Raw genomic sequence first — 22,927 nt, 5'->3', positions numbered from 1 at the left:
GAATGAATAACCCCGCCTTGACCCCTAAGAACTGGAGGTATCTGCAAATTGTTCAGCCCCTTCCTTATAGAGCTCTTAGGACCACTAGCAATTGCTCTCCTGGAGATCTGAACGTAGAGGGTCTGGAAACCCTGTGTTTTTATAGGCCAGGAGGGACACCAGTCCACAGCCCAGACATGGTAGGCAATATTCAGGACCCTGGAACTGGTCCAGAAAACAGAGGCAACCCACTCTAGAAGGAAAACGGAGATAGACTCCCACAGAGGTCACCCTCGTCATCCCCCACCGGACGGATTCCTCCACTGGGGCCCGGAGAAGGGATGCTTGACCACGTGTCATTCATCTTTTCCTCGATCCTCTGAGTAGTGGAACAAGCAAGCAGGCCCGGCAGTAAGTGCCCCGGGAAGCAGGACGAGGAAGAGGGAGAGGAAGAAGCCGCAGGACAAGCAAAGACTGCAGGCACCACAGAGAAGCAGGCAACAATTCGCGCACATTCAGGGTCCTGAACGAACATGTCCATACAAAGGTAGGGAGAGGACTCAGGTTCAATATATGGCAGATTGTTAAAGCTGGTGAATATTCTTCAAAAAATAAAATAAAAAGAAACCAGCCTTGGATACAACAATGAGTATATGGATTCAAAAGAGGCTTATAGGGCAAAAGAAATTCCTTAAAAAATGTTTTTTCCACTCTAAATGAATAGGGTGAGGTCTTAGTTTTGGAAAAAGGACCTGTGAAATGTCAAGAAATGAATAAATGCGCATGGAATGAAAAATAACTTTCATCCATAGTTTCTGGACAGAAGGGTTATTAGGACTCACCATCAAAGTTGTGTTTTTGGTTGCAATCTTGTTATTTAGAAAAATAAAATGAGAAGACAAATGAAAATCAGTCGAGGAAGGAAAACAAAGGCCCAGAAGAGGCACGGAAACTTGTCTCAACAGTCACATTAATAAGATCTAAGTCAATCTGAATAATCCTCACCAACGATTCCCAAACTATTTTGGCTGGTGGCCCCTCACATCTTAATCGTCACAGCGGCATCAGGCAGGGAGAAGGGCACTGGCGCTGCTCCCTTTAAATGACCTCCATTAAGCCGCAGAGTCAAAAGAAGGAGCCTGACCAGATGGAAAGAGCATGGGCCTGGGAGTCAGGGGACCTGAGTTCTAATCCTGACTCCACCACATGCCTGCTGTGACCTTGGGCAAATCACTTAATTTTTGTGCCTCAGCTTCCTCATCTATAAAATGGGGATTCAATACCTGTTCTCCCTTCCTCTTAAGCTGTGGGCTCCGTGTGGGTCAGGGACTGTGTCTACTCTTTTATCTGGTTTTGCCTTTTCCCTAAGTGTTTAGTACAGTGCTTGGCACATAGTAAGCAATCACAGACCACAATTACTAAGAAGACCAAAAACAGCAGGGAGGAAGGGGTTAGACTGAAGGGTCAAACTCAGAAGCCACGGTACACCACTGCCCTGTTTGGGAAATACTAGTTTGTAGACTGAAACAAAATATCAGGGTTTTAATCCCATCTTGTGAAGTAGGATAACAGAAGCAGAGCCTCCCCTAAAAAAGCGAAGGACCTCACTCCCAGGATGAAATTCATATTCATTTAATTCTTCTTTTACCCCTTTTATAACTCAGTAATTTAAATCGACCACCAGGTCACTAAGCTTCTCGCTCACCTTCTTCTTCCTTTGGGAAAAAACAGTCGATCGTTACCCACTGCTAACACCCATCGGCAGGAATAATTTACTCTGACCATTCAATGTAATGCATCTTTCTCTTCCAATATTTCTATTTTTAAAGAACAAAAACTTATCGTTCTACACTTCTGTGCGCCTGGACAAAGGAGTGGATTGGAAGTCTTTCCACTGGTCTGAGAAAGTTAACCATCAGAAATGAGGTCATAGGCAATAAAAATAGCAAGACTCCGATCAAGAGAGAAAATAGCAAGACTCCGATCAAGGGAGACACTGAATTGGGAGATCCTTGCCAGGACAAACCCACTTCCTCATCCACCTTTTCTTTTGCTTATTTGGTCATGATCATTTAAAACTATCATCAAAGAATACCTGAAACTTTGGTTTTTAGTTAAGTGGAAAATATCAGACCAACCAAGATTAGTTTATTAAAAAGTATGCACTCAGTGACATCCTGTCAGCCCTGGCGCAAATGTGATGGGGCCAGCTATAGAAAACAGTTTAAATCCAGCTTGGTTGAGTAGAAATTTGTTATCAAGGCAACTACTGGTATTGTTTAGAAGAAAAGCAGCAGACACAGATGTTGTTTTGAACATTTTTACCCTCCCTCCTCTAGTTCCTTGACTAGAACTCTTTTCTTTCAAAGTAAGGACATAGGAAATAGTGGACTTCAAACCTAGATATGTTGCAATGTAGTAATAAAGCTCATCTCGCTCTTTAGATTCATAGAACTTCAGGTAGATATCAGAACACAGGTCATCTTCTGTACAAAATACTTCTAGGCCCTGCAAATTCAAAGAAACTCTGTCACAAGCCAAACCTCTTTCAGTTCATGGAACAATTTTAAAAGCCCTTCCTTCAATTCAGCATTTCAATTTCTTACTTTCAAGACTTACTTTGTCCCCATAAATTTAGTAAAGTTTGGGGTTGTTCAGTGGTTTTCATTAGATTATAAATTAAAGGCAGGAGTTGCTATACCTTAGCTTAGAACAGTGCTCTGCACATAGTAAGCGGCGCTTAACAAATACCAAGATTATTATTAGCTTTTGGGGAAGCAGCATGGCCTAGGGAAAAGAGCATAATCCTGGAAGTCAGAGGAACTGAGTTCTAATCCAACCTCTGCCACTTGCCTGCCCATGTGACCTGGGGCAAGTCACTTAATTTCTCTGTGGCTCAGTTTCCTTGACTGTAAAATGGGGATTCGATGTCTGTTCTCCCTCCTACTTGGACTGTGTAAGATGGAGACTGTGTCTGACTTAATTAACTGGTATCTTTCCCAGGGCTTAGAACAGTTGCTTGGCACATTGTAATGTCTGTCTCCCCCTTTAATATGTTGTGTTTTAATGTTTCTTCACTCCCGATGTATCTGTAATCAATCCCTTCTCCCATCTGTGTATTCTCTCCCAGAGATGAGTACAGTGCTCTGCACACAGTAAGCACTTCATAAATAATAATAACTGTGGTATTTGTTAAACACTTACTATGTGCCAAGCACTGTTCTAAGCACTGGGGTAGATACAAGGTAGTCAGATTATCCCACGTGGGGCTCACAGCCTTAATCCTTATTTTACAGATGAGGTAGCTGAGGCCCAGAGAAGTAAAGTGACTTGACCAAGGTCACACAGCAGACATGTGGCGGAGCCAGGATTAGAACCCATGACCTTCTGACTCCCAGGCTTGTGTTCTATCCCCTATGCCATGCTATTACTACTAATTACCTCTGCGCTTAGTACAGTACTTTGCACAGTAAGCATCCAGTAAATACTACTACTGACTGATGATAGAAATAGTTGCCATGATTCCTGCTCTCTTGGAACTTACAAGGTATACTTAATGCAAATTAACGTGGGATTATATGCAAATATAATACGAGAATTATGAGAATATGAGAAGTGAGAATATGCACAGGAGCTAAAGGGTTTAACAAAGAAGTGCTAAGGGTGGCTCTTGGATGGATTCGAACTGGGAAGGAGGAACTTGAATCCGGGAAGACCTCCAGGAAGGGGGTTTTCAGGAGTTCTCCGAAGATGGAGAGAGCTGCGGTCTGGGAGATTTAGGGGGAAGGAGTACCAAGCAGAGGAAAGGGGGTGAATAAGGAACCGGAGGGGGGAGAGTTGAGGGCAAGGCACAGTGAGGTTAGCTTGGGAAGAACAAAGAGTAGGAGCTGGAGTCCAGTGGGAGGAGAGAATGAAGAAGTAGTAAGTGGGAGAGAGCTGACTGAGAGCTTTAGCGCCAAGGGTCAGGGGTTTCTGCTTGATGAGAAAAGGAATGGGGAGTCACGACAGACTGTGGTGGAGTGGGAAGAGCCATGCAGGACATTTAAAAAAATGATTTGGGCAGCAGAGTGATGTACGGACTGGAGAGGGAAGACCAATGAGGAGGCGGATGCAGTTTGACTGGATCGGGGAGGTGGCCACTTGGCTGGAGAAGAAAACATTCAGGAAATGTTGTGGAGAAAAAACCAGCAGGATTCAGTGACAGACAATGTGGTAGTTGAAGGACAGTGAGGCCTTTGTCTTGGGGGATTTTGTACTCATTCTTTTCCAACCCATCTCTTGGTACCCTGATCTCCAAGAATCCTCTTGAGGACAGTAACCTTTCTCCTAATGGCCAAGCACCAGGCTGGTCTGTCTGCCGCTGCTATGGTCTGGAAAGAGCCCGGGCTTGGGAGTCAGAGGTCATGGGTTCGAATCCTGGCTCTGCCACTTGTCAGTTGTGTGACTGTGGGCAAGTCACTTCACTTCTCTGTGCCTCAGTTACCTCATCTGGAAAATGGGGATTAACTGTGAGCCTCACGTAATTACCCTGTATCTACCCCAGCGCTTAAAACAGTGCTCTGCACATAGTAAGCACTTAACAAATACCAACATTATTATTATTATTACCAAGCTCTAACTAGACTACCTGGTTTGAATACGTACTTCCCTATATCTTCAAATTAATTCTTCTCCCCTTCCTGAAGACGATACAGCAATTATTACAAAAGAAGCAGTGTGGTCTAGGGGAAAGAGCAAGGGTCTGGAAGTCAGAAGGACCTGGGTTCTAATCCTGCCTCCATCACTAGTCTGCTGTGTGATCTTGGGCAAGTCACTTCACATCTCTGTGCCTCAGTTACTTCATCTGTGAAATGGAGATTAAGACTGTGAGCCCCATCTGGGACAGGGACTGTGTCCAACCTGATTAGCTTGTACCTACCCAGTGCTTAGTACGGTGCCTGGTACAGAGTAAGCGCTTAACAAATGCCATAAAAGAAAGAAACAAAACAAAAAACTAGCTCACCATAGGCATGAGGCCATGTCTCCTTTTGTAAATCCGGCGAACGTCTTGAAGTGTTATTTGGACTACTGGTTTCTTTCAAGACAAAAAGTAGCTCATGTTAGCAGAGGTAAACAAAATACAATCCCCCTCCCTCCCCAAGGCTATCATCCATGTGTCTACATAAAGAACAAGCCAGAATCCCACCATTCTGAAATGGTTATGCAAGAGGAATGGTATGGGAGAACTTCTTTCCCGCCTCATGGATTCCATTTACCTGCCCTGTATGAGGATTATTTTTCAACTACTGGTCTGCCTTTAACGCTGAATTATGCCTAAGTGCCTCAGTGTAAAGGCACCCAGCCTTTGCAGACTCCAAACTACTTTTATTCTCGTGAGTTTTAAAAGCAAAAATTCAACTTGTGGCTGCTTCTACAAAATACACTCAGTTCTGTCAGAGCACGTGTTTTCTTGACATACTTTAGCTCGAACCCTGACGGAGAGAGAAACTTAGCTTTTTTTCCATCTCCACGCGTCTGTCTTTCTAGAACATTACAATATCTGTCTAGAACGTTACGATACAATAAGAAACAATCGAGGCTCACATACTACAAAGCAATTTTTCCTTAATGCAAAGTTCTTGGTAAATACTCCCCGAGTTTCTGGAGAAGCAGCAACAGAGGAACAGTCGCATTATCCAACTGCCATCTAGTGGACGTTACCCTTGAGGCAGAAATTTCCATTCTGGAAAAAAAATTTCACTGGAATCTCATTAATAATAATTATTATTATGGTATTTGTTAAGCACTTACTATGTGCCAACCTCTTTTCTAAGCACTCATTCAATCAATGGTATTTATTGCCTGTTTACTGGGTGCAGAGTATCGTCCTAATAATAATAATAAAGTCCATTTAAGAGTTGTTAATAGTAATACAATAACAGTATTTGTAAAGTGCTTATTATGTGCCAAACACTGTACTAAGCACCGGGGTGGATACAAGCTAATCAGATCCCCCGTTTAGACCGTGAGCCTGTTACTGGGCAGGGATTGTCTCTGTTGCTGTGCTCTGCACATAGTAAGCGCTCAATAACTACTATTGAATGAATGAATGTTTGGAAAAGTACGATACAGAATTGATAGACAAGATCCTTGCCTCCAAGGAGCTTCTAGTCTGGAAGACTTGTCTCAAGGCCTCCTAGTTGGAGCTTTTCTGAGTTTTCAAGAGAAGAAGGCTCTTCCGGCTGCCACCTCGAGAGACCCAACTGCATCATCAGAACTTATTTTGCCTCAAAATGGGATCACCTCTGTGCAGCTGAAAAAAATCTCTGCAAGGCAGGCGAGACATTCAGGCTGATCTGTCCCTGTCGCTCTCCAGCCTAATGGAAGGTTGTAGGACCTGTCCAAGGGATGTTGCTATGTCTGGAAAGGAGGAAGCAGCTTCTCCTATGATAACTAAAGCCTCATCAGTCAGTAGAGGGGAGCTATTTACACAGAGCCTTCTATTGGCTAAGGAAGAATTGAGAAAGGTTGATACTATTTTGAGGAAGAACCGGTAACGACAGAGGAGTGGAGTTTTTTTAGGAATAGCTTCCCTGATTTCCCGAGAGGCGGTTAAAAATATGCAATTATGGTCACATTGTCCTGGCACAAGTTATTCCAGGCACTGATTGAACCCACAAAGGATCTCTTCGCCCAAGACTGAAACAGGTGAGTTGTGATTGGGTGCTCTGAAGCTTGCAGTTCATAAACACACTGAAACAGAGGATTTAAATTTCAGCCGGAGGTAAACTGGTGCATAGACAGCTCGTTCCAAGCATCTACTGAGAGTGTAATGCAGAAAAGATTGCATTTTCAAATATAACAAATACCTGAACAAGGAAAAACATGAACAGAGCCTCTCTCTGACCACTCTGTATTTAAACACACACAGTAGCTTAAGCAGCTCCCTTCTTCATAAATACTAGCATTCACCCACAGACTGCAGGAAAACCTCCGAATTCTTAAGTGGCTCACAGTGAAACCATCCAACATTCCCACAAATCTTGGTTAGCGACTACCAACCTTCTATCCTTAGACGAACAGTTCTAAGCAGGAATTCCATTTCCAACTCCTGAAAACTACTGGGATCCTTGCACTCTTTTGTTAGAAGCATGTAGGCAGGCTCCTCGTGGGCAGAAATCATGTCTACCAACTCTCCTGAATTGTACTTTCCCAATTAATCAGTCGTAATGATTAAGTGCTTACTATGTGCAGAACACTGTAATAAGTACTTGGGAGAATACAATTTAACAGCTGGTAGACAGGTACCCTGCCCACAACGAGCTCACAGTCTAGAGGGGAAAAGATACCTTAGCATAAATAAATTACAGATATGTACCTAAGGGCTGTGGTACTGATGGAGTAGTGAATAAAGGAGGCAAATTTAAGTGTGAGGGTGAGGCAGAAGGGAGTGGAAGAAGAGGAAACAGGGGCCTAGTCGAGGAAGGCCTCTTGGAGGAGATGTGCCTTCAATAAAGCTTTCCCAAGAGTTTAACACGGTGTTCAGTACACAATAAGTTCACAATAGACACTACTGACTGATAAAAAAGGATGGAAACCAGGCAATGACTGGTTTAATTCTGTTGCATAGAATTTAAAGTTCCATTATGTTTTGAGTTCTTAAAGGGCAAGGCTCAGGTCTGAGTCCGGTTTAGTACCCTGCATGCTGTGGGTGATCAATAAAGGGCAGTTAATGATGATCGTGACAGTGGCCACTAGCTAGATATTTCTCTTAAACTCATGCTGCCTCTTCAAAAACTAAATTCCTGAAATGTACCGAAAGGGAGCGAAGCTTCAAGCTTGTCGGGGAAAAAGCCTAACAAGAAGCTACCCTGGGTCAGGGCAAGTTGGAAAATCCAGTGTAGTGCTTCCGTTTGTAAAAACAATGATGAGGGTATTTATTAAACACTTACTATGCTCCAGGCACAGTGAATAGCATTGGTAGAGATACGTGATAATAAGATAAAGCACAGCCCCTGTCTCGCATGGGGCTCACGGTCTAAGCTTGGACTTACAGGATAGCCATTCAGGGGCTGGAAATACAGGTTTGTGTCCGTGATGCAGACGTGCCCGGGGTTAGTCACCAGAGGAGTCACCATTTCTGCTTTACATTCCATGTGCAGAGTTTCCGAAACACTTTGAAACCTGCAGAGATAAAGTTATGAGGGACGGGGGTGGTGGGGGGAAGGAAAAAAGGGGGGTAGGTTTAAGTGTAATTTTAAAAAAGACATAAAGGGAAGTCTCCCCAAAATTCCAAAATCAGTCAGGCGCCCTCTGGTTTCCAGGCATACAGAGGCCTGGGTCTACCTGGGGAAACCCCAATGGTTGAAGATTTTCCCCAGACTTGGCCTGAATCCAGATGGCAGTATTGGTGTTTCACAAGACGGAGAGTAATGGTTAGCAGGATATGTAATCTGCCACATTTCAGCAAAGGCAATCCGACACCATTAGGTGGAACTGATGCTGGCAGGCTACTTTCCCATCCTCGAGGGTGTCTCCCGATTGGCTAGTCACTCCAGTCTACCTGATGGACAGAAAGCAGGTTTCTGTGATGCCGGTGGCTCTGTACTGCCCGTCTCTCAGCCACCTGGACCCTGGAGACTGCCCTGAGCCCACCTGGGTGGTAGGGGGTTGGAGACGGGGTGGGGCTGGGTATAGACAAGACAGGGACAGATGAGTGAGGGGTGGGGATGGAAAAGCGAAAGTGCTAGTTGTCAATCAGAGGGACAGGAGGACACCTGGGTTCCAGGATGGGATTGGAAATGGAACCACTATTTCTGGACTCCAAAATTTAGTCCCCGTCTGCACTTGATACCAAATGATCAGTTTGTCCCATGAGGACTCAGACAGAAGATGGCATAAAAGAACAGCATGGCTCAGTAGAAAGAGCACGGACCTTGGAGTCAGAAGACCTATGTTCTAATCCCAGCTCTACCAACTGCTTGTTGTGTGACCTTGGGCAAGTCACTTGACTTCTCTGTGCCAACAATCTCAACTGGAAAATGGGGATTCAATACCTGTTCTCCCTCCTATGTAGACGGTAAGCCACATGTGGGACAGGGAGTGAGTCCAACCTAATCGACCTCTATCTACCACAGTGCTTAGAACAGTGTTTGAGACATAGTAAGCACTTATCAAATACCATAAAAAGTCACTTAACTTCTTTGTGCCTCAGTTACTTCATCTGTAAAATGGAGATTGAGACTGTAAGCCCCAAGTGGGACATGGATTGGTTCCAACCTGATTATCTTGTATCTACCCCAGTGCCTAGTACAGTGCCTGGCACATAGTAACTGCTTAACAAATACCATAAAAAAAGTCAGCTCTGTACCGCAGATTATAATATCCAAAACATACATATTTTGTTTTAGTTATCAGGGGCAATGTAAAACTACTTCAATCTATATGGTACCGGTATTTTCAGGTCAACAAATGATGCTGGGGTTCATTTCTGCCCAAATTTAAACACATCTAAAGGTTTTCTTTCACCTCCAATATGGTGATCCAGTATACTGTGTTTGGGCCCTTCACAAAATACTTAAGCATGGTACAGGGTGAGGGGGAGGTAGTTATCTACATAAAGTTGAACCTCTTAATTGCCACAGTAAAACACACCAATTCCAATGCAGGCTTTTTGTGGCCACCAACAATTATTCAGTGATCGAGGGACAAAAAAATAAGCACAAGGAAACACCAACCTCCTGACATCTTAAGAGCAAAAAGCAAAAACAAAAGTATACAAAAGTATAGGAGTACCCAAAGTAGCCCCTATTTTAAAGGTTACTATATTTTCCTGATTCTAGGGTGAAAATAAAGCTGCAGAACAGCTTGACGAAAAGGAAAATGCATAATGTTATAACTAAATTCATCTGTCTAGGTATGTGCCCTCAGCTATGTAAAGTGATGTGTAGGTTCATTTTTATTGGTTTCTGGAAATTTTCACATTAATAATTTATTACTGCTCCTTTGAAAAGGGAGCATTTCCTGGTACCCGGCTGGTCTATTCCTTCTTACTTGTTATTATTATTTGGCTCCTTTATTAGAAGTTTTCAGTAAGCCCTCCTTCCCTGACTAAACCCTCCTTCTCTAAGCTCTCCTCTCCTCTTCTCCCTCTCCCTTCTGTGCCACTCTTTCTTATTCCTTGATTCATCTTCCCTCCCAACTCTACAGCACATATGCATATATCTGTAATTTGATTTATTTATATTAATGTCCATCTCCCCCTCTAGACTGTGAGCTCATCCTAGACAGGCTTTGCACACAGTAAATGCTCAATAATTACGACTGAGTGAAGTGTAGGGAGTCAAAGAATGGGAACCACTGGACACCAGATTGGTTTGAGTGGCATCTAGGGTATATAATGTCCTCTAGACTGTAAGCTCCTTGTGGGCAGGGAACATGTCTACCAACCCTGTTATACTATACTCTCCCTAGGGATTAGTACTATGCTCTGCACACAATAAGCACTCAGTAAAAGTGATGGATTAATTACATCTGAGTGACATCACCATCCCCAATTTATATGGCAGCTTGTTTTCCACTAGGTTTTAAATTAGAATGAGGCTGTTGAAATCACTGCTTTGTCCAGCTGGTGATGGAGTTTATATGAGGGAGTTAAACACAAAGCAAGCTACAGAAAAAAATCAAAGTGAAAAACGCAAATGTGTGTGTGTGTTTCAACACAAATCCCTCGTCTCCTTGTTTCTCTTTGTCCCCCCTTTGGAAAGCAAAGGTATTTGAGTGCTTACTTTGTGCAGCACACTGTACTAAATATTTGAGAGAATACAATAAAACAGAGTTAGCAGACATGTTCCCCGTGCAAATCGAGATTAGAGTCTAGAGGGAAAAGCAATGCGTATTTGAATTTTGCTGGACAATGACATGGAATATCATACTTCCTTCTGTCGCTCCAAAGCTAAATTTCCAATTGTTTGGAGGGCCAGAGCCAACAAGCCTATCAAGCCCGATTCCAACACCCACACAGCGGGTCAGAGGGCTGCTTCAGGCCCGGGAGGAGATGTCCACCTGACAGACACCACTGTGTCACAAGAGATGCCTCCTCATGGGGCACCAACCCAGTCATTTAGGGGTTGGGGGTGGCTGGCAGCAGACTGCTGGGAACAAACTCATCGCGATTCTCCCATTAGCAAAATAATAATAATAGTAATGATGATGGTATTTAAGTGCTTACTAGGTGCCAAGCACTGTTCTAAGAGCTGGGATAGATACAAGGTAAGCAGATTGTCGCACGTGCGGCTCACAGTCAAACTCCATTTACAGATGAAGTAACTGAGAAGCCACAGAGAAGCTAAGTGGCTTGCCCAAGGTCACACGGCAGACATGTGGCGGAGGCGGGATTAGAACCCACATCCTCTGGCTCCCAAGTCCACACGCTTTCCACTAAGCCATGCTGCTTCTCTAAAAGTCCCCTGCGGCAGATCCTAACTGAGCTCCAACGAGGATGTTCAGGAGGGGAACAGCGGGCGGCCCGGGACAACAGGCATCTCTGCTCGGAGCAGGAAATTTCTCTTGCCAACCCTTCTGCCTAATGGCCCTCATTTCACATAATAACCCCAGGCCAAGATGCTAGTAGGGTGTGCTGCTCTGAGAACCAGATAAACTAATGAGATTAAATTAGGACAATAATCATGCTAATGGTCACACACAGCTGTACCAGGGCCAAGCATGCAACTCTGAATCGCTGTTTGGGCAAATAACGTGCTTTAAGTAGGTCAAGAGAAGCTAATCCTTGTAAAGTTATTCTTTTGGTCTCACAATGGAGGGCTTTCTCTAGTGCTACCAGAAGGCTCTAGAGATAATGTTGGGGGAGCAGAGAGGGGTGGCGGGGAAAAAGAAAGGAAATTATAAAAATGGCGCGCAGGGCAATACGTCTCTGATTACAGAAAATGGAAACTGAAGAAATGTTCCACTTTAAATCAGATCCAGATAAAACTCCACTTACCTGTTCTTGTCAAATGATGTTCTGGCCAAACGTGACTGCAATATAGCTGTTATCTATAAAACCAAAGGGATCATGTTTTATTTAACTGCCACATCAAGTGATGGTTCATATGTTTTAGCATAAACAAAATGCCTCATATACATATGTTTGGGGCCCTTACCATTGCTGTTTGATCTCCCAGTTTATCAAGGCGAGAAGCTCTGTGCAGCTATTGAAGATAAAATTGCACAAAATAACCAGCTAGTTTGGTCCTGTATTGTTATTCTATGCTATTAGAAAATGAACTACCACATTTATTCAACAGCAATCAAAAGATTAAATCATTTAAGACTCAGCTGGGACGCCACAAAAAGGGCCCATCCGGCAGACCGAGTGTTTCTCGACATAGTTTATACCAGCGAGGCTTTCCACCCTCGAGGAGGACTGTCCCAAAGACGGAAAGGGAAAGGTGAGAGGTGGCTCCTCTTCTGGTCGTGGAGGTCAGTAAGGGACCATCTAGTTAATATTGATTTTTTTTCCTGGGAATCCAAGACTGTTCAAGAACAGACTCCAGTTTGGCCCAGCATAAAAACAAGGAACCTTGTCTTAAGTCACAGCCTGTTTGCCCAATACAAAATGACTTCTCCCCCAATACTCGGTGCATTTACTAAAAAGGTATCCCTGCGAACTGGCTCGCTCGGCCCCTCCGTTCTCAGTGTCATTTCCTCCGGACCTCACGACCTGAGAGTACTGGGGTAGTGGTTGGACTTCCCACCTTTAGGTTTCGTACAGCTATTCGTATCAGGCCTCTCACGGCTGCTCCAGTTATTTCTCCTTCCACTGTCTTGGAAGCACTGGCCCACAGTAACCCCATAAGCTCCAAGTGTGAAGAATAACCAAGTCTCAATATGCTTATTTCCAGCCTAAAAAGGAATGGAGGGGGCGACTGAGGTGGCTACTCTGGCAAGCGCCTGCTGGTCTAAGACGCTAGACCACAGTCTGGGCACTGTGCTGCGGTCACTCTGACCACAAATAGGTTTTGTACATAGAAGTACTGCGTGTACTTTGCAACATGCGGTGGCCCTGCCCAACTGTTCAACTCACTGCACCTACTCCAGTAGATCCTTGGTCCTGAAATCTTCATGCCTGGACCAGGGCAGGGCGGGGGGGCGGCGGCCCTTTTTTATGGTAAGAGACTCCATCCCTCTGGATTTCTAACCTCAGGGTTGGGGATCTCAACAGCCCTTCAAAGGCTCTTTCCTGCCACCAAAAGTCAACTCAGTCTCACGCCCTGCTCTCCTGGATGGCCGAGCTTCCCCCGTACACAGTTAAATGTGATTTTCCACACAAGTGACTGAGTCTTTGGGGAAGGGAAAACTCACAGCGTGTAGGGCTGTCTTCCCAGAAGCTGGGCCTGGAATACCACTACTTTTCTCTGGAAAAAAAAATCAGTTTAGGGCCGAGTTCACTCCTTACCTGAAGCAAAGTCTCCACAACATCCTGCACTTTCCTTGCTACGTCCAGTTCGAAGACATACTCCATTTTGCCCTGCCAGGAAGAAAATGCTGGAGTGAGAAGGGGGAAAAGGGAAACACACGTGGCAGGAAGGGCAGAAGCAGCGGCAGCTAGATTTTGGCATCCCTCACTCACCGGGCACCCGTGTTGCCTCTCCGGTAATCGCCGTCAGCTTGTCTCATCAGACCCTCTTGGGGTTTCATTCCCATCCTGTCCTGTGGCCTGAAGGGCAGAGCCATAGCGGAGGCCCCCGCAAAGCCTAGGATGTTGGGAAGGCTGTGACGGTGGCGATCACCTTGTCTGCCCTTGTGACTGTTGGACTCTGAGCTGGAGGTGCCCGAACTTCTGCTCCTCTAGCCTCAGCGTCCTGCTGCTTTCTCTTGTCCTTTTCTTAATAATCCTAACAATAATTATGGTATTTGTTAAGCGCTTACTATGTGCCAAGCACTGTTCTAAGCGCTGGGGGAAATACAAGGTAATCAGGTTGTCCCACGTGGGGCTCAGAGTCTTAATCCTCATTTTACAGATGAGGTAACTGAGGGACAGAGAAGTTAAGTGACTTGACCAAGATCACACGGCAGACAAGCGGCGGAGCCGGGATTAGAACCGATGAACTCTGACTCCCAAACTCGTGCTCTTTCTGCTAAGCCACACTGCTTCTCGATTTTCTTCTATTTCATAGTTTGAGGGTTTCGTTTCTCCTTTATTGTACGCCACCAGTCCCCACTCCCCGTTTTTATGCTTAAATTGTGATCCCCTTGAAGGCCAGGAGCCACGTCTACCTGCCACTTCTGTATTCTTTCACAGCGCTTAGTTTTAAGCAGTTACTGTGTGCAGAGCATTGAACTATTACTACTAGTACCACCACCACCAGAGAGTAAGCCACATTGTAGGTGGTGGTATGACCCTGAGAACGTATCACACCGACCACCAGAAAAGCAGAACAGAACAGGGCTGCAGCAATGCAGAAATCCCTGGGGTTGGGGGGGTGGTCCCACTCCAGGGACCACCTCTTCAGAGTCCACACCTGGGCTCTTCTTTGAGATGTGCTGGCATGGCTCCAGGCCCCATTCTGGAGCCTGGGAAATGTGGTGGAAAACCCCAGCACCTTTCAACCCCAAGAGAAAGGGGGACAAGGATGCTGGCCAGTCAGAGGCTCAGAGACTAAAAGCTGAGGGTGCTACCAAAGCCTTCCTGCTCAGCTTGCATCTGTCAATAGGAGAGGGTTAGACTGGACATTTTCAGAACCCCAGAAAAGCAGTAGGGCACTGGGGTTAGAAGCACTAACAAACGTTAATCATAGTAATAATAATAATAATGAAAACAATCAGTACAGATATTAAATCTTCCAAAATAAACAAGGTGATCAATGGTTGTCTAGGACCAATTTTCCCTTGTTAGATTTAGTCATCTCATGTTGGTATATTCACACACTAAAAATCCCCCCACAAAAGTGACCTGAAATCCACCTGATGGGTCTCTCTCCCCTTCCTGAACTTTTTGTGAACTAGTCTCTCTAACTGGCTAAGTAAGGAAGTACATGGGTTCCAAATTTAAATCTTGGTTTTGGCATTAGTTCCTTTGAACTTGGACTTCATTCCTGAACGTAACACTTTAGAGAAGAGCTGCATGTGAAGGAAATGCCAACCAAATCTTGTTCCTACAGGGAAAGACTCCAAAAAGGCTAATAAAAAGACTGCAAAGAGATTAAAATTCTACTCACCCTTTCAATTTTATATGGTGCAACAATATTATGCTCCTTAATGAAATAAACCTGAGAGGAAGCAAGTGAATAATAGTTAGAATGCTTTTGTTTCATTTTCTCCCATGAGTGTCAAAAACATCTGTGGCTGGGAGTCTCGAAGAAAGAAGAGATTTTCCCTCTAGCTTTGGAATGCACAGCAGCGCTCTTCAGATAATTACCACTCCTAAAATGCACATACACATTAATTTTAGCATGGATTTAAATCAGTGGTTTTTGCCAGGCGGAGAGTGAATCTTAAAAGGCAGGTTTAGGATAGTCTTCCAGTAAAACAGAAGTAAATACCAGTTGACAAAAAAATATCCTGGATTGTTTAATTGCCTGTCATTAGTTACGTCAAAGTTGGCAAGAAACTCTGGATACAAAGGAACAAAAGGCTGATCTAGATATGGCTCTCATTTACTTATCCCAGTAGTTTCTAAGCCTTATAATGGATTTTGCCTAACGGACCGCAATAGCAACTCACTCCAACCTGGGAGGACACTGGGAGAGACATCTTCTGGAGTCTGGGAGCAGTGGAGGGAGTCAAGGAGAGGTAGGAGAAGAAGTCAAGACCGAGAATATGCTCTAAACTTCCCTCTCTCCAGTCACCCATGGACCAACAAGCCAGGGTCAGGACATAAAACCCACCACCTGGGCTGGGATTCAGCAGCGGCCCATCCGTCCTCCCACTCTGTTAGGTTGAGCGGGGCCGATGGGCCGTGGGGGAGGGGAAGCAGTGCAGTAGCAGCGGAATCTGCAAAATCAGGGAGGCTTTCTTCCCTCCACTCCGCCTTCCAGCAAGATGAGATGTTTGTGGGGGTGGGGATTTATGCTGGTTGTCAAGCTTGATAATGATGTTATAGTCTGGCTTCCCAAAGAAACTAATGTCCATTTCCAGCCCATGAATCATCCTTCTCACCAATCAATTAATGGCATTTATTGAGCACTTACTTTGGGCAGAACGTTGAACTATTAACCTTAGGGTCAATATCCTTTCCCTTCAGCATCTCTTTCTCTGGTTCCCAGGGATCAATTGGACTTCAGTCAGTCAATGGTATTTATTAAATGTTGTGTGCAGAGTACTGTACTAAGGCTTGAGAGACAACACAGTGGGTAGCCACTGTACAGTGGGTAGACCCGCCCACAAGGAACCATTATAGCAAAGTAGACATTAATATAAATCACAGATGGATATGTACAAGTGTTATGGGGAGGGGGGTTAAAAATCAAAGTGCTTAAAGGTGCATAGACAATGCAGAAGGGAGAGCAAATAAGGGATATGAGGGCTCAGTCAGGGAGGACCTCTTGACGGAGGGGTAATTTTAGTAGGGTATTGAAGATGGGAAGCACGGTGATCTGTCAGACATGAAGGAGTTCCGGGCCTAAGGATGTGGGCAAGGGGTCAGAGGCAGGATAGACAAGGTCAAGGAAGACAGAGTAGGTTGGTGTAAGAAGAAGCAGTGTGGTCTAGTGGATAGAGCACAATCTTAGGAGCCAGAAGGACTTAGGTTCTAATCCCAGCTCCACCGCTTGTCTGCTGGGTGACCTTGGACAAGTCATGTAACTTCTCTGTGCCTCAGTTACTTCATCTGGAACATGGGGATTAAGACTGTGAGCCCCATGTGGGACACGGACTGTGTCCAACCTGATTATCTTGTTCTACCCCTGGACTTGATACAGTGCCTGGCACATAGTAAATGCTTAACAAATACCTTAAAAAATAAAAAAAAAGGAGCAAAGTGTATGGGTTGGGCGAAACAGGAAATTGGTGAGGTAAGGTAGAAGGGGGTGAGCTGACAATACTTTTAAGCTGATGGTAAGAGATTTCTGTTTAAGCAAACCTGTTGGCGGTTTCTGAGAAGTGAGGACATGGGCATCCTTTGCCTCAAAGGGCCAAGATGATTCCAAATCTTTCCTTGAAAGATGAGGGTCATTGGTCTCATTTAAATTTCTGAAACAAGTATCCCATTTCTCATTTTAAAATCTTGGAGGTATGTCTCAGTACCATCATTAAAAATATTATATTATGTATTATCTCCCAGAGGGGGAAATGTTCATTTCTATCAGGAAAATCCTAAGCTTTATCTTCCCCTAAATTGATTCCAAAGTCTGCCTGATCAGCTAGAGAACAGACATCACATTCTAAGCTTGTGCCCCATTTCAGTGAATGAAAAATTCATGAGCCTTGATGCTCTGAGTGCTGAATTTGATCTGAGGGAAGACAGTAATTTACTTAGGACAAGGTCAGCAAAAGCAAGTAAAGTGACACGTATTGCTAAACTGCAAGCTTTATGAGGGCAAGACTGGGTTTTACAACTGTTTTGTACTCTGCATACAGTAAGCACTCAATAAACGCAATCAAAGGACTGGTTATAAGCCCAGGACCTTTGAGAGTCAGATATCCAAGTGGTGCCCTGGTCAGCTAGAGGGCAAGGTTGGGGGTGTGGAGGTGCGGGCAAATGTTGGGGATACACTGGTATCGCATATGCTACAAGCCAGTGGATAGAGCACGGGTCTATAAATCAGAAGGATCTGGGTTCTAATCCCAGCTCCACCACTTGTCTGCTGGTGACCACACTTGTCTGTGCCTCGATTACCTCATCTGAAAATAGGGATTGAGACTGAGCCCCATGTGCGACGTGAACCTTATCAACCCGTCGACCCCAGTGTTTAGTAAAGTGCCTGGTACTTAGTAAGCACTTAAATGCCTTTAAAGAAAAACAAAACAGGGGAATCCCAACCTGAGATCTCTGTGATGCTGCACAATTTGAGGAACTGTCCCTAATCTCTCCCACATCTGTACAGGGGCTGTGCGGAGTTGCTGCTCCACCCATCACGATGGCGGATTCACTAGCATTAGGCGGAGCTACAGGCTCCCTGCCGCACTTTGTCTCTGCCAGACTTCCCCTCATTTTCATATATCTCTGCCAAGAACTCAAATGGGGAGATAAAAATATGTTGTGAATTTGATCCCAATGTTCCCTTCTCCACTGATACACAGACCTGGAGAATTCTCAAAGAATTCCAACGCTTTAGCAAATCTTGCCAACGACCAACCTTTAGTTCAGTGTAAAGATTCCCATGTATCCCTTACCTGAGTGAAAATGAGAGCAATCCTTCCATGATCTGTCCTAAAATGCAAAAAAGAGGGGTATTGAACACTTAGGGTTTCCAGTTGAACTATAACACCAAATTTCCAGAGGGGGTTCAACAAGGCACGTACTTTGAGAAGAGGCTGTTTGCTCCACTGGCTTCTTGCTTTTCTATCTGAAGGCAATCTCTCAGAGGAATCTAGAGAGGATCAAAAAGAGTAAAAGTGAATGGAATTTACCTTCTAAAAATACAAACAAAACTTCCAAAGCTAGTTGTAAAAACAAAGGTATCTTTACCTTAATGATGGGATGGGAGCTCTCATCGGGTTCAAAAATCACTGATTTTGAACAGATTTTAAATGACCCCCTGATTTTTCTAGGAATCAAAGCAGAAGGGATTTTCTTTCATTATCAGACCTGCATTCTTAAAAGTACCTTTGGTACTTTCAAATTATCCAGTAGAGTCAATTTTGTTCAAAACAAAAAAAATTAAGAAAAACTCAAAGACTAAAGGGGATCTTTCAATTAACTTTTCCCATGTGTAGCTGTAGAAATTTTCTTTGTAGATGCCATCCCTCTGTCCAAAATTAATCTGCTTTCTAAAACTGCATGACCTGTCTCTAGTCGAGAGAGAATGGAAGTGGGATCAAGAGATTGAGACTTGAGTCCCAATTCTGCCGCTGGCCTGCTGTAGACCTTGGGCAAGTTACCTAGGTCTCTAGACCTATTTCTTTATCAGTAAAATGGGGCTAAGATATCAGTCAAAGAGCATTTACTATGTGCACAGCACTGCACTAAGCATTTGGAAAAAGTACAAAGTTGGTCCTTGTCAGACCTTTCTGCTTCAATATGCCCGTGATGGTGGGCAGGAAGGCCAAACAGGGTGCCCATCTCAGAATTAACTGCTGGGATTTATTCTGGTTAATGCTTATCTACTAGTTATAATTTAAAAAGAAAAGAGAGAGAGAGAAGCTTGGCTTAGTGTATAGCGCCCAGGCCTGGGAGTCAGAGGACCTAGGTTATAAGCCAGGCTTTGCCACGTGTCTGCTTTGTGACCTTGGGCAAGTCACCTCACTTCTCTGTGCATCAGTTACCGCATCTGTAAATTGGGGATTAAGACTGTGAGCCCAGTGCAGTATATGGACTGTGTCCAACCTGATTACTTTGTATCTACCCAGCACTTAGAACAGTGCCTGATACACAGTAAGTGCCTAACAAATACCATTTAACATACACACACACAAGACTTCACTGACCAAGGCATCTAGTCTAAACACTAGACTACTTCCCCCCTCCAACTCCCCAAATCAAGAGAGTTTTCCATCAGAGAACAGGAGAGAGTAAGGGCCATCCTGATGCTACTGAGTGAAAAAAAAAAAAGGATCCAAGTTCTTGATGCAAAGGAGAAATGACAGACCAAGGTAGTAATGCATATATTACCACTTTTCATACCTTCACAAGTAAAAAATAACCCCCTGCCTGCACTTTTTAATGGTATTTGTTAAATGCTTACTATAGGCCAGGCACTGTTCTAAGTGCTGGGATAAATACAAGATAAATACAAGTGTCCAACAATCAGGTTGGACACAGTCCCATGTCCCACATGGGACTCACAGTCTTAATTCCCATTTTACAGATAAGGGAACTGTAGCACAGGGAAGTGAAGTGACATGCCCAAGGTCACAGAGCAGACAAGGGGCAGAGCAGGGATTAGAACCCAGGTTCTTCTGACTCCCCTTCCCACAAGCCCACCAAAACACCCACTTCGCCTAGACAAACTTTACTCTTCCAAGTGCTTAATTCAGTGCTCTACAGATGGTAAGCTCTCAATAAATACCACTGATGGATCAATTTTCAGAACCCTTCCAAGACTTCAGTGCAGACAGTCAACGTCGCCTACTGGTTCTCTCTACCTTTCGGTCTGGCTGCCCTTTGTAACGATGTGATTGGCTGTGTGTTGCTCAAAGTAATATTCCTCCAAGTTCAGCAACAGCAGGGAAAACCTGAAAAAAAAAAAAGGACAAGGAGGAATGAACACAGCTCTATTTTGGACATGTGTTTCACCGTGGGTGTCTACCTTTGAGTCTCATGCGAGTTGCCTTGGCCAGGGTGGATGAGAGTGAGAGGTACATGTATTTCTGTCAGTATGTCCCTGTTCAGCCACCATGACCGAGGATACAGGCAGGGAAAGGGGAGGGAGGAGGAGGGACAAGTGTCTCTTCCCTTCTCCCAACTATCACCAAGGCTGTTTGCGAAAGCCACCCAGCTGGGCTCCATCTGATGTGCTTTCATAAAAAATGTCTACGGGGGAGAGAGCGCAAGAAAGTTTTCTCCTTTCTCTTTCTCCCTTTTCCCCTTCCTTCTAGACTACAAGCTCATCTCCAGACTGTAAATTCATTGAGAGCACGGAACAAGTCTACCAACTCTGTTCTTCTGAACTCCCCCAACTGCTTAGTGCAGTGCTCTGCACACAGTAAGCACTCAATAAATATAATTGACTGATTGATTCCAAATGAGCCCCGGTTCAGCTGGGACAGCTGTACTCATAATAGGTCCTGGGAGCATGATTATCCTGCAAAAGGCAGTTCACGTTACCCCCTGGCTCACTGGGAGGGTGCTAACACTGCCTGAGCAAGGAGCCTCAACAACCAAAAGAAACCTAGTAGCAATCCTGGGCCACACTGTCAATTCTTATTAAAATTCCAACACCCACACTCAGAGTTTCGGGGCCTGGCTTTTCAATAAGACTCTGGGATAGTTGGCGTTTGATGATCTGTGTATGAGGTTTGCTATATCTAACCAATTAGAACCAGGCCATGTTATTTTGGTCCTCCCTCCCCTGCCAAAATCCACCAGACCATAACTCTCCCCACTTTCTAAATGCTCTCAGAATCCTCCTCCTCTGATTAGTCTTTGTTCATTAACTCCCAACACTCCGAGTTGTATCAACCTAATAGCGACTTTTAACACTTGTGTTTTAATTTATACTCACCCTCAGCGCTTGTGTTTACTTGTTTAGCCAATTATTTATTCTACTTACACTGTTTGAAAATACTTTTTATGTCTCTCTCTCTCTCTGGTTAGGAATATAAGCTATCATATCTAGCAGGTACCCAGAAAATGTCATTGCTATCACTGCTTTAATTTTCCTTCTAAAGTGCAGGAACTGTGGATGTGAAGTCACTTTGGTCTTTCGAGGGTCTACACTTGAAGTGTAATGCATTTCAGAAAAGCAAAAAGGCTTGGGAAAACCACTGAAAACCGGAGTCCTTTTTATGGTATTTGTTAAGCACTTACTATGTGCCAGGCACTGTTCTAAGCACTTGGGTAGATACGACCTAATCAGGTTAGACACAGTCCACGTTCACATGAGGCTCACAGTCTTAAGCTCCATTTTACAGATGAGGTAACTGAGGCACAGAGAAGTTATGTGACTTGCCCAAGTCACACAGCAGGCAAGTGGAGGAGTGGGGATTAGAACCCAGGTCCTCTGACTCTCAGGCCTGTGCTCTATCCACTAGGCTGAGGTACTTTACTCTAGTGATGCAGCCAGGTGTGTGTGGGGGAGGGGGGGACAGGGGAGGAGTGTCCTACTCCAAGATTTATTTAAAATGAACTTCACTGCGCAATAATCCCAAAATTCAATGGGCAGATTCTACAATGCTTTATTTTTTACAAACACTGACTTAATTCATCCAATAGCCAGTAGCTCAGCTCTAAGAGAAAGGTCACTCTTCCTTCCAACTGCTTTTCTGGCTAAGTTTCCAAAGAAAAAGGGTAAGAATATTATAAAATAATTTTAAAAATCCCAATGGGCTTTTGTTAAAAAAAAAGTTGCTTCTGTCTTAAAACAACGATTTGGTTTTCCAACAATACAGTCACTGTTCAGGGGAAGTGGTCACACTTCAAGGGAAGAGCAACCCATGCTCTGGTTTGACCTACCACTTTTTTCCCAGACTGAACAAGACACAGGAGATGGTAACAAAGTCTTTCAATGACCCAAGAGTTCCCTTTCTCTCCCCACAGTAACCCCTCAACAAGTAACATGTCAGCTGCTGAGTGAAGCGTCTCACAGTTGGAATTTAGCTGTCAGCCTCAACTGCAGGCAAAAAAGTGTCCCAAAGTCAGTTTTGGGCACAGGTGATAAATAAAAACCCTGGAAAAAATTAACAAGTTCAATCATTGATATTTGATAAATGATGACTATGTGCCAAGCCTGCTCAAAATACTGGGGTAGGTACACATGGGGCTCTCAGTCTAAGGGGGTGGAAGGACAGGTATTTTATGCCCCATTTTACAAGCACAGAGAAGTTACGTGACGTGCTCAGGGTCATGCGGATTCAAGTGACGGAGCCATTTTAGAACCTCACAACAGTTATCTTGCTTCAACCTTCTACCCAGGCATGATTCGGTTAAGGTGAGACAGAGGCACAATGGTTCTAATTATTAATAATTATGGTATTTGTTAAGGATGTACTATGTATCAAGCACTGTACTAAGCACTGTGGTGATACAAGATAATCAGGTCAGACATGGAGCCTGCTACATTTGGGTAAATGATATTTAAAGGCCTGACAGAAATTGGCAATAGGCCTTATGGTGGAGATGGGGAGAGCATGAGGAAGAGAATCCTCCTAC

The 22,927-nt window shown here is 44.3% G+C and overlaps 1 protein-coding gene across 3 annotated transcripts in view; it reads right to left on the bottom strand.

The window, feature by feature from the left end:
• NSMAF (neutral sphingomyelinase activation associated factor) overlaps positions 1-22,927 on the bottom strand; it is a 55,551-nt gene that overhangs the window by 21,624 nt on the left and 11,000 nt on the right. For 2 of the 3 annotated variants that reach the window (XM_029068568.2, XM_029068570.2), the window contains exons 2-12: positions 20,203-20,292; positions 18,587-18,665; positions 18,421-18,488; positions 18,292-18,328; positions 15,177-15,227; positions 13,415-13,486; positions 12,120-12,167; positions 11,960-12,012; positions 8,013-8,142; positions 4,982-5,053; positions 2,379-2,487 (exon numbers count right to left, since the gene is read on the bottom strand). In XM_029068568.2, coding sequence (XP_028924401.1) covers positions 2,379-2,487; positions 4,982-5,053; positions 8,013-8,142; positions 11,960-12,012; positions 12,120-12,167; positions 13,415-13,486; positions 15,177-15,227; positions 18,292-18,328; positions 18,421-18,488; positions 18,587-18,665; positions 20,203-20,292 — 809 coding nt within the window. Of the gene's footprint in view, positions 1-821; positions 849-2,378; positions 2,488-4,981; positions 5,054-8,012; positions 8,143-11,959; positions 12,013-12,119; positions 12,168-13,414; positions 13,487-15,176; positions 15,228-18,291; positions 18,329-18,420; positions 18,489-18,586; positions 18,666-20,202; positions 20,293-22,927 lie in introns of all 3 variants that reach the window. The other variant, XM_029068569.2, reaches the window with a different exon arrangement.

This window comes from Ornithorhynchus anatinus, chromosome 7, assembly GCF_004115215.2.
Source record: "Ornithorhynchus anatinus isolate Pmale09 chromosome 7, mOrnAna1.pri.v4, whole genome shotgun sequence".
Classification (NCBI taxonomy): Eukaryota; Metazoa; Chordata; class Mammalia; order Monotremata; family Ornithorhynchidae; genus Ornithorhynchus; species Ornithorhynchus anatinus.
The sequence above is the reverse complement of the archived record's forward strand: the minus strand, read 5'-3'. Positions and strand labels throughout refer to the sequence as shown.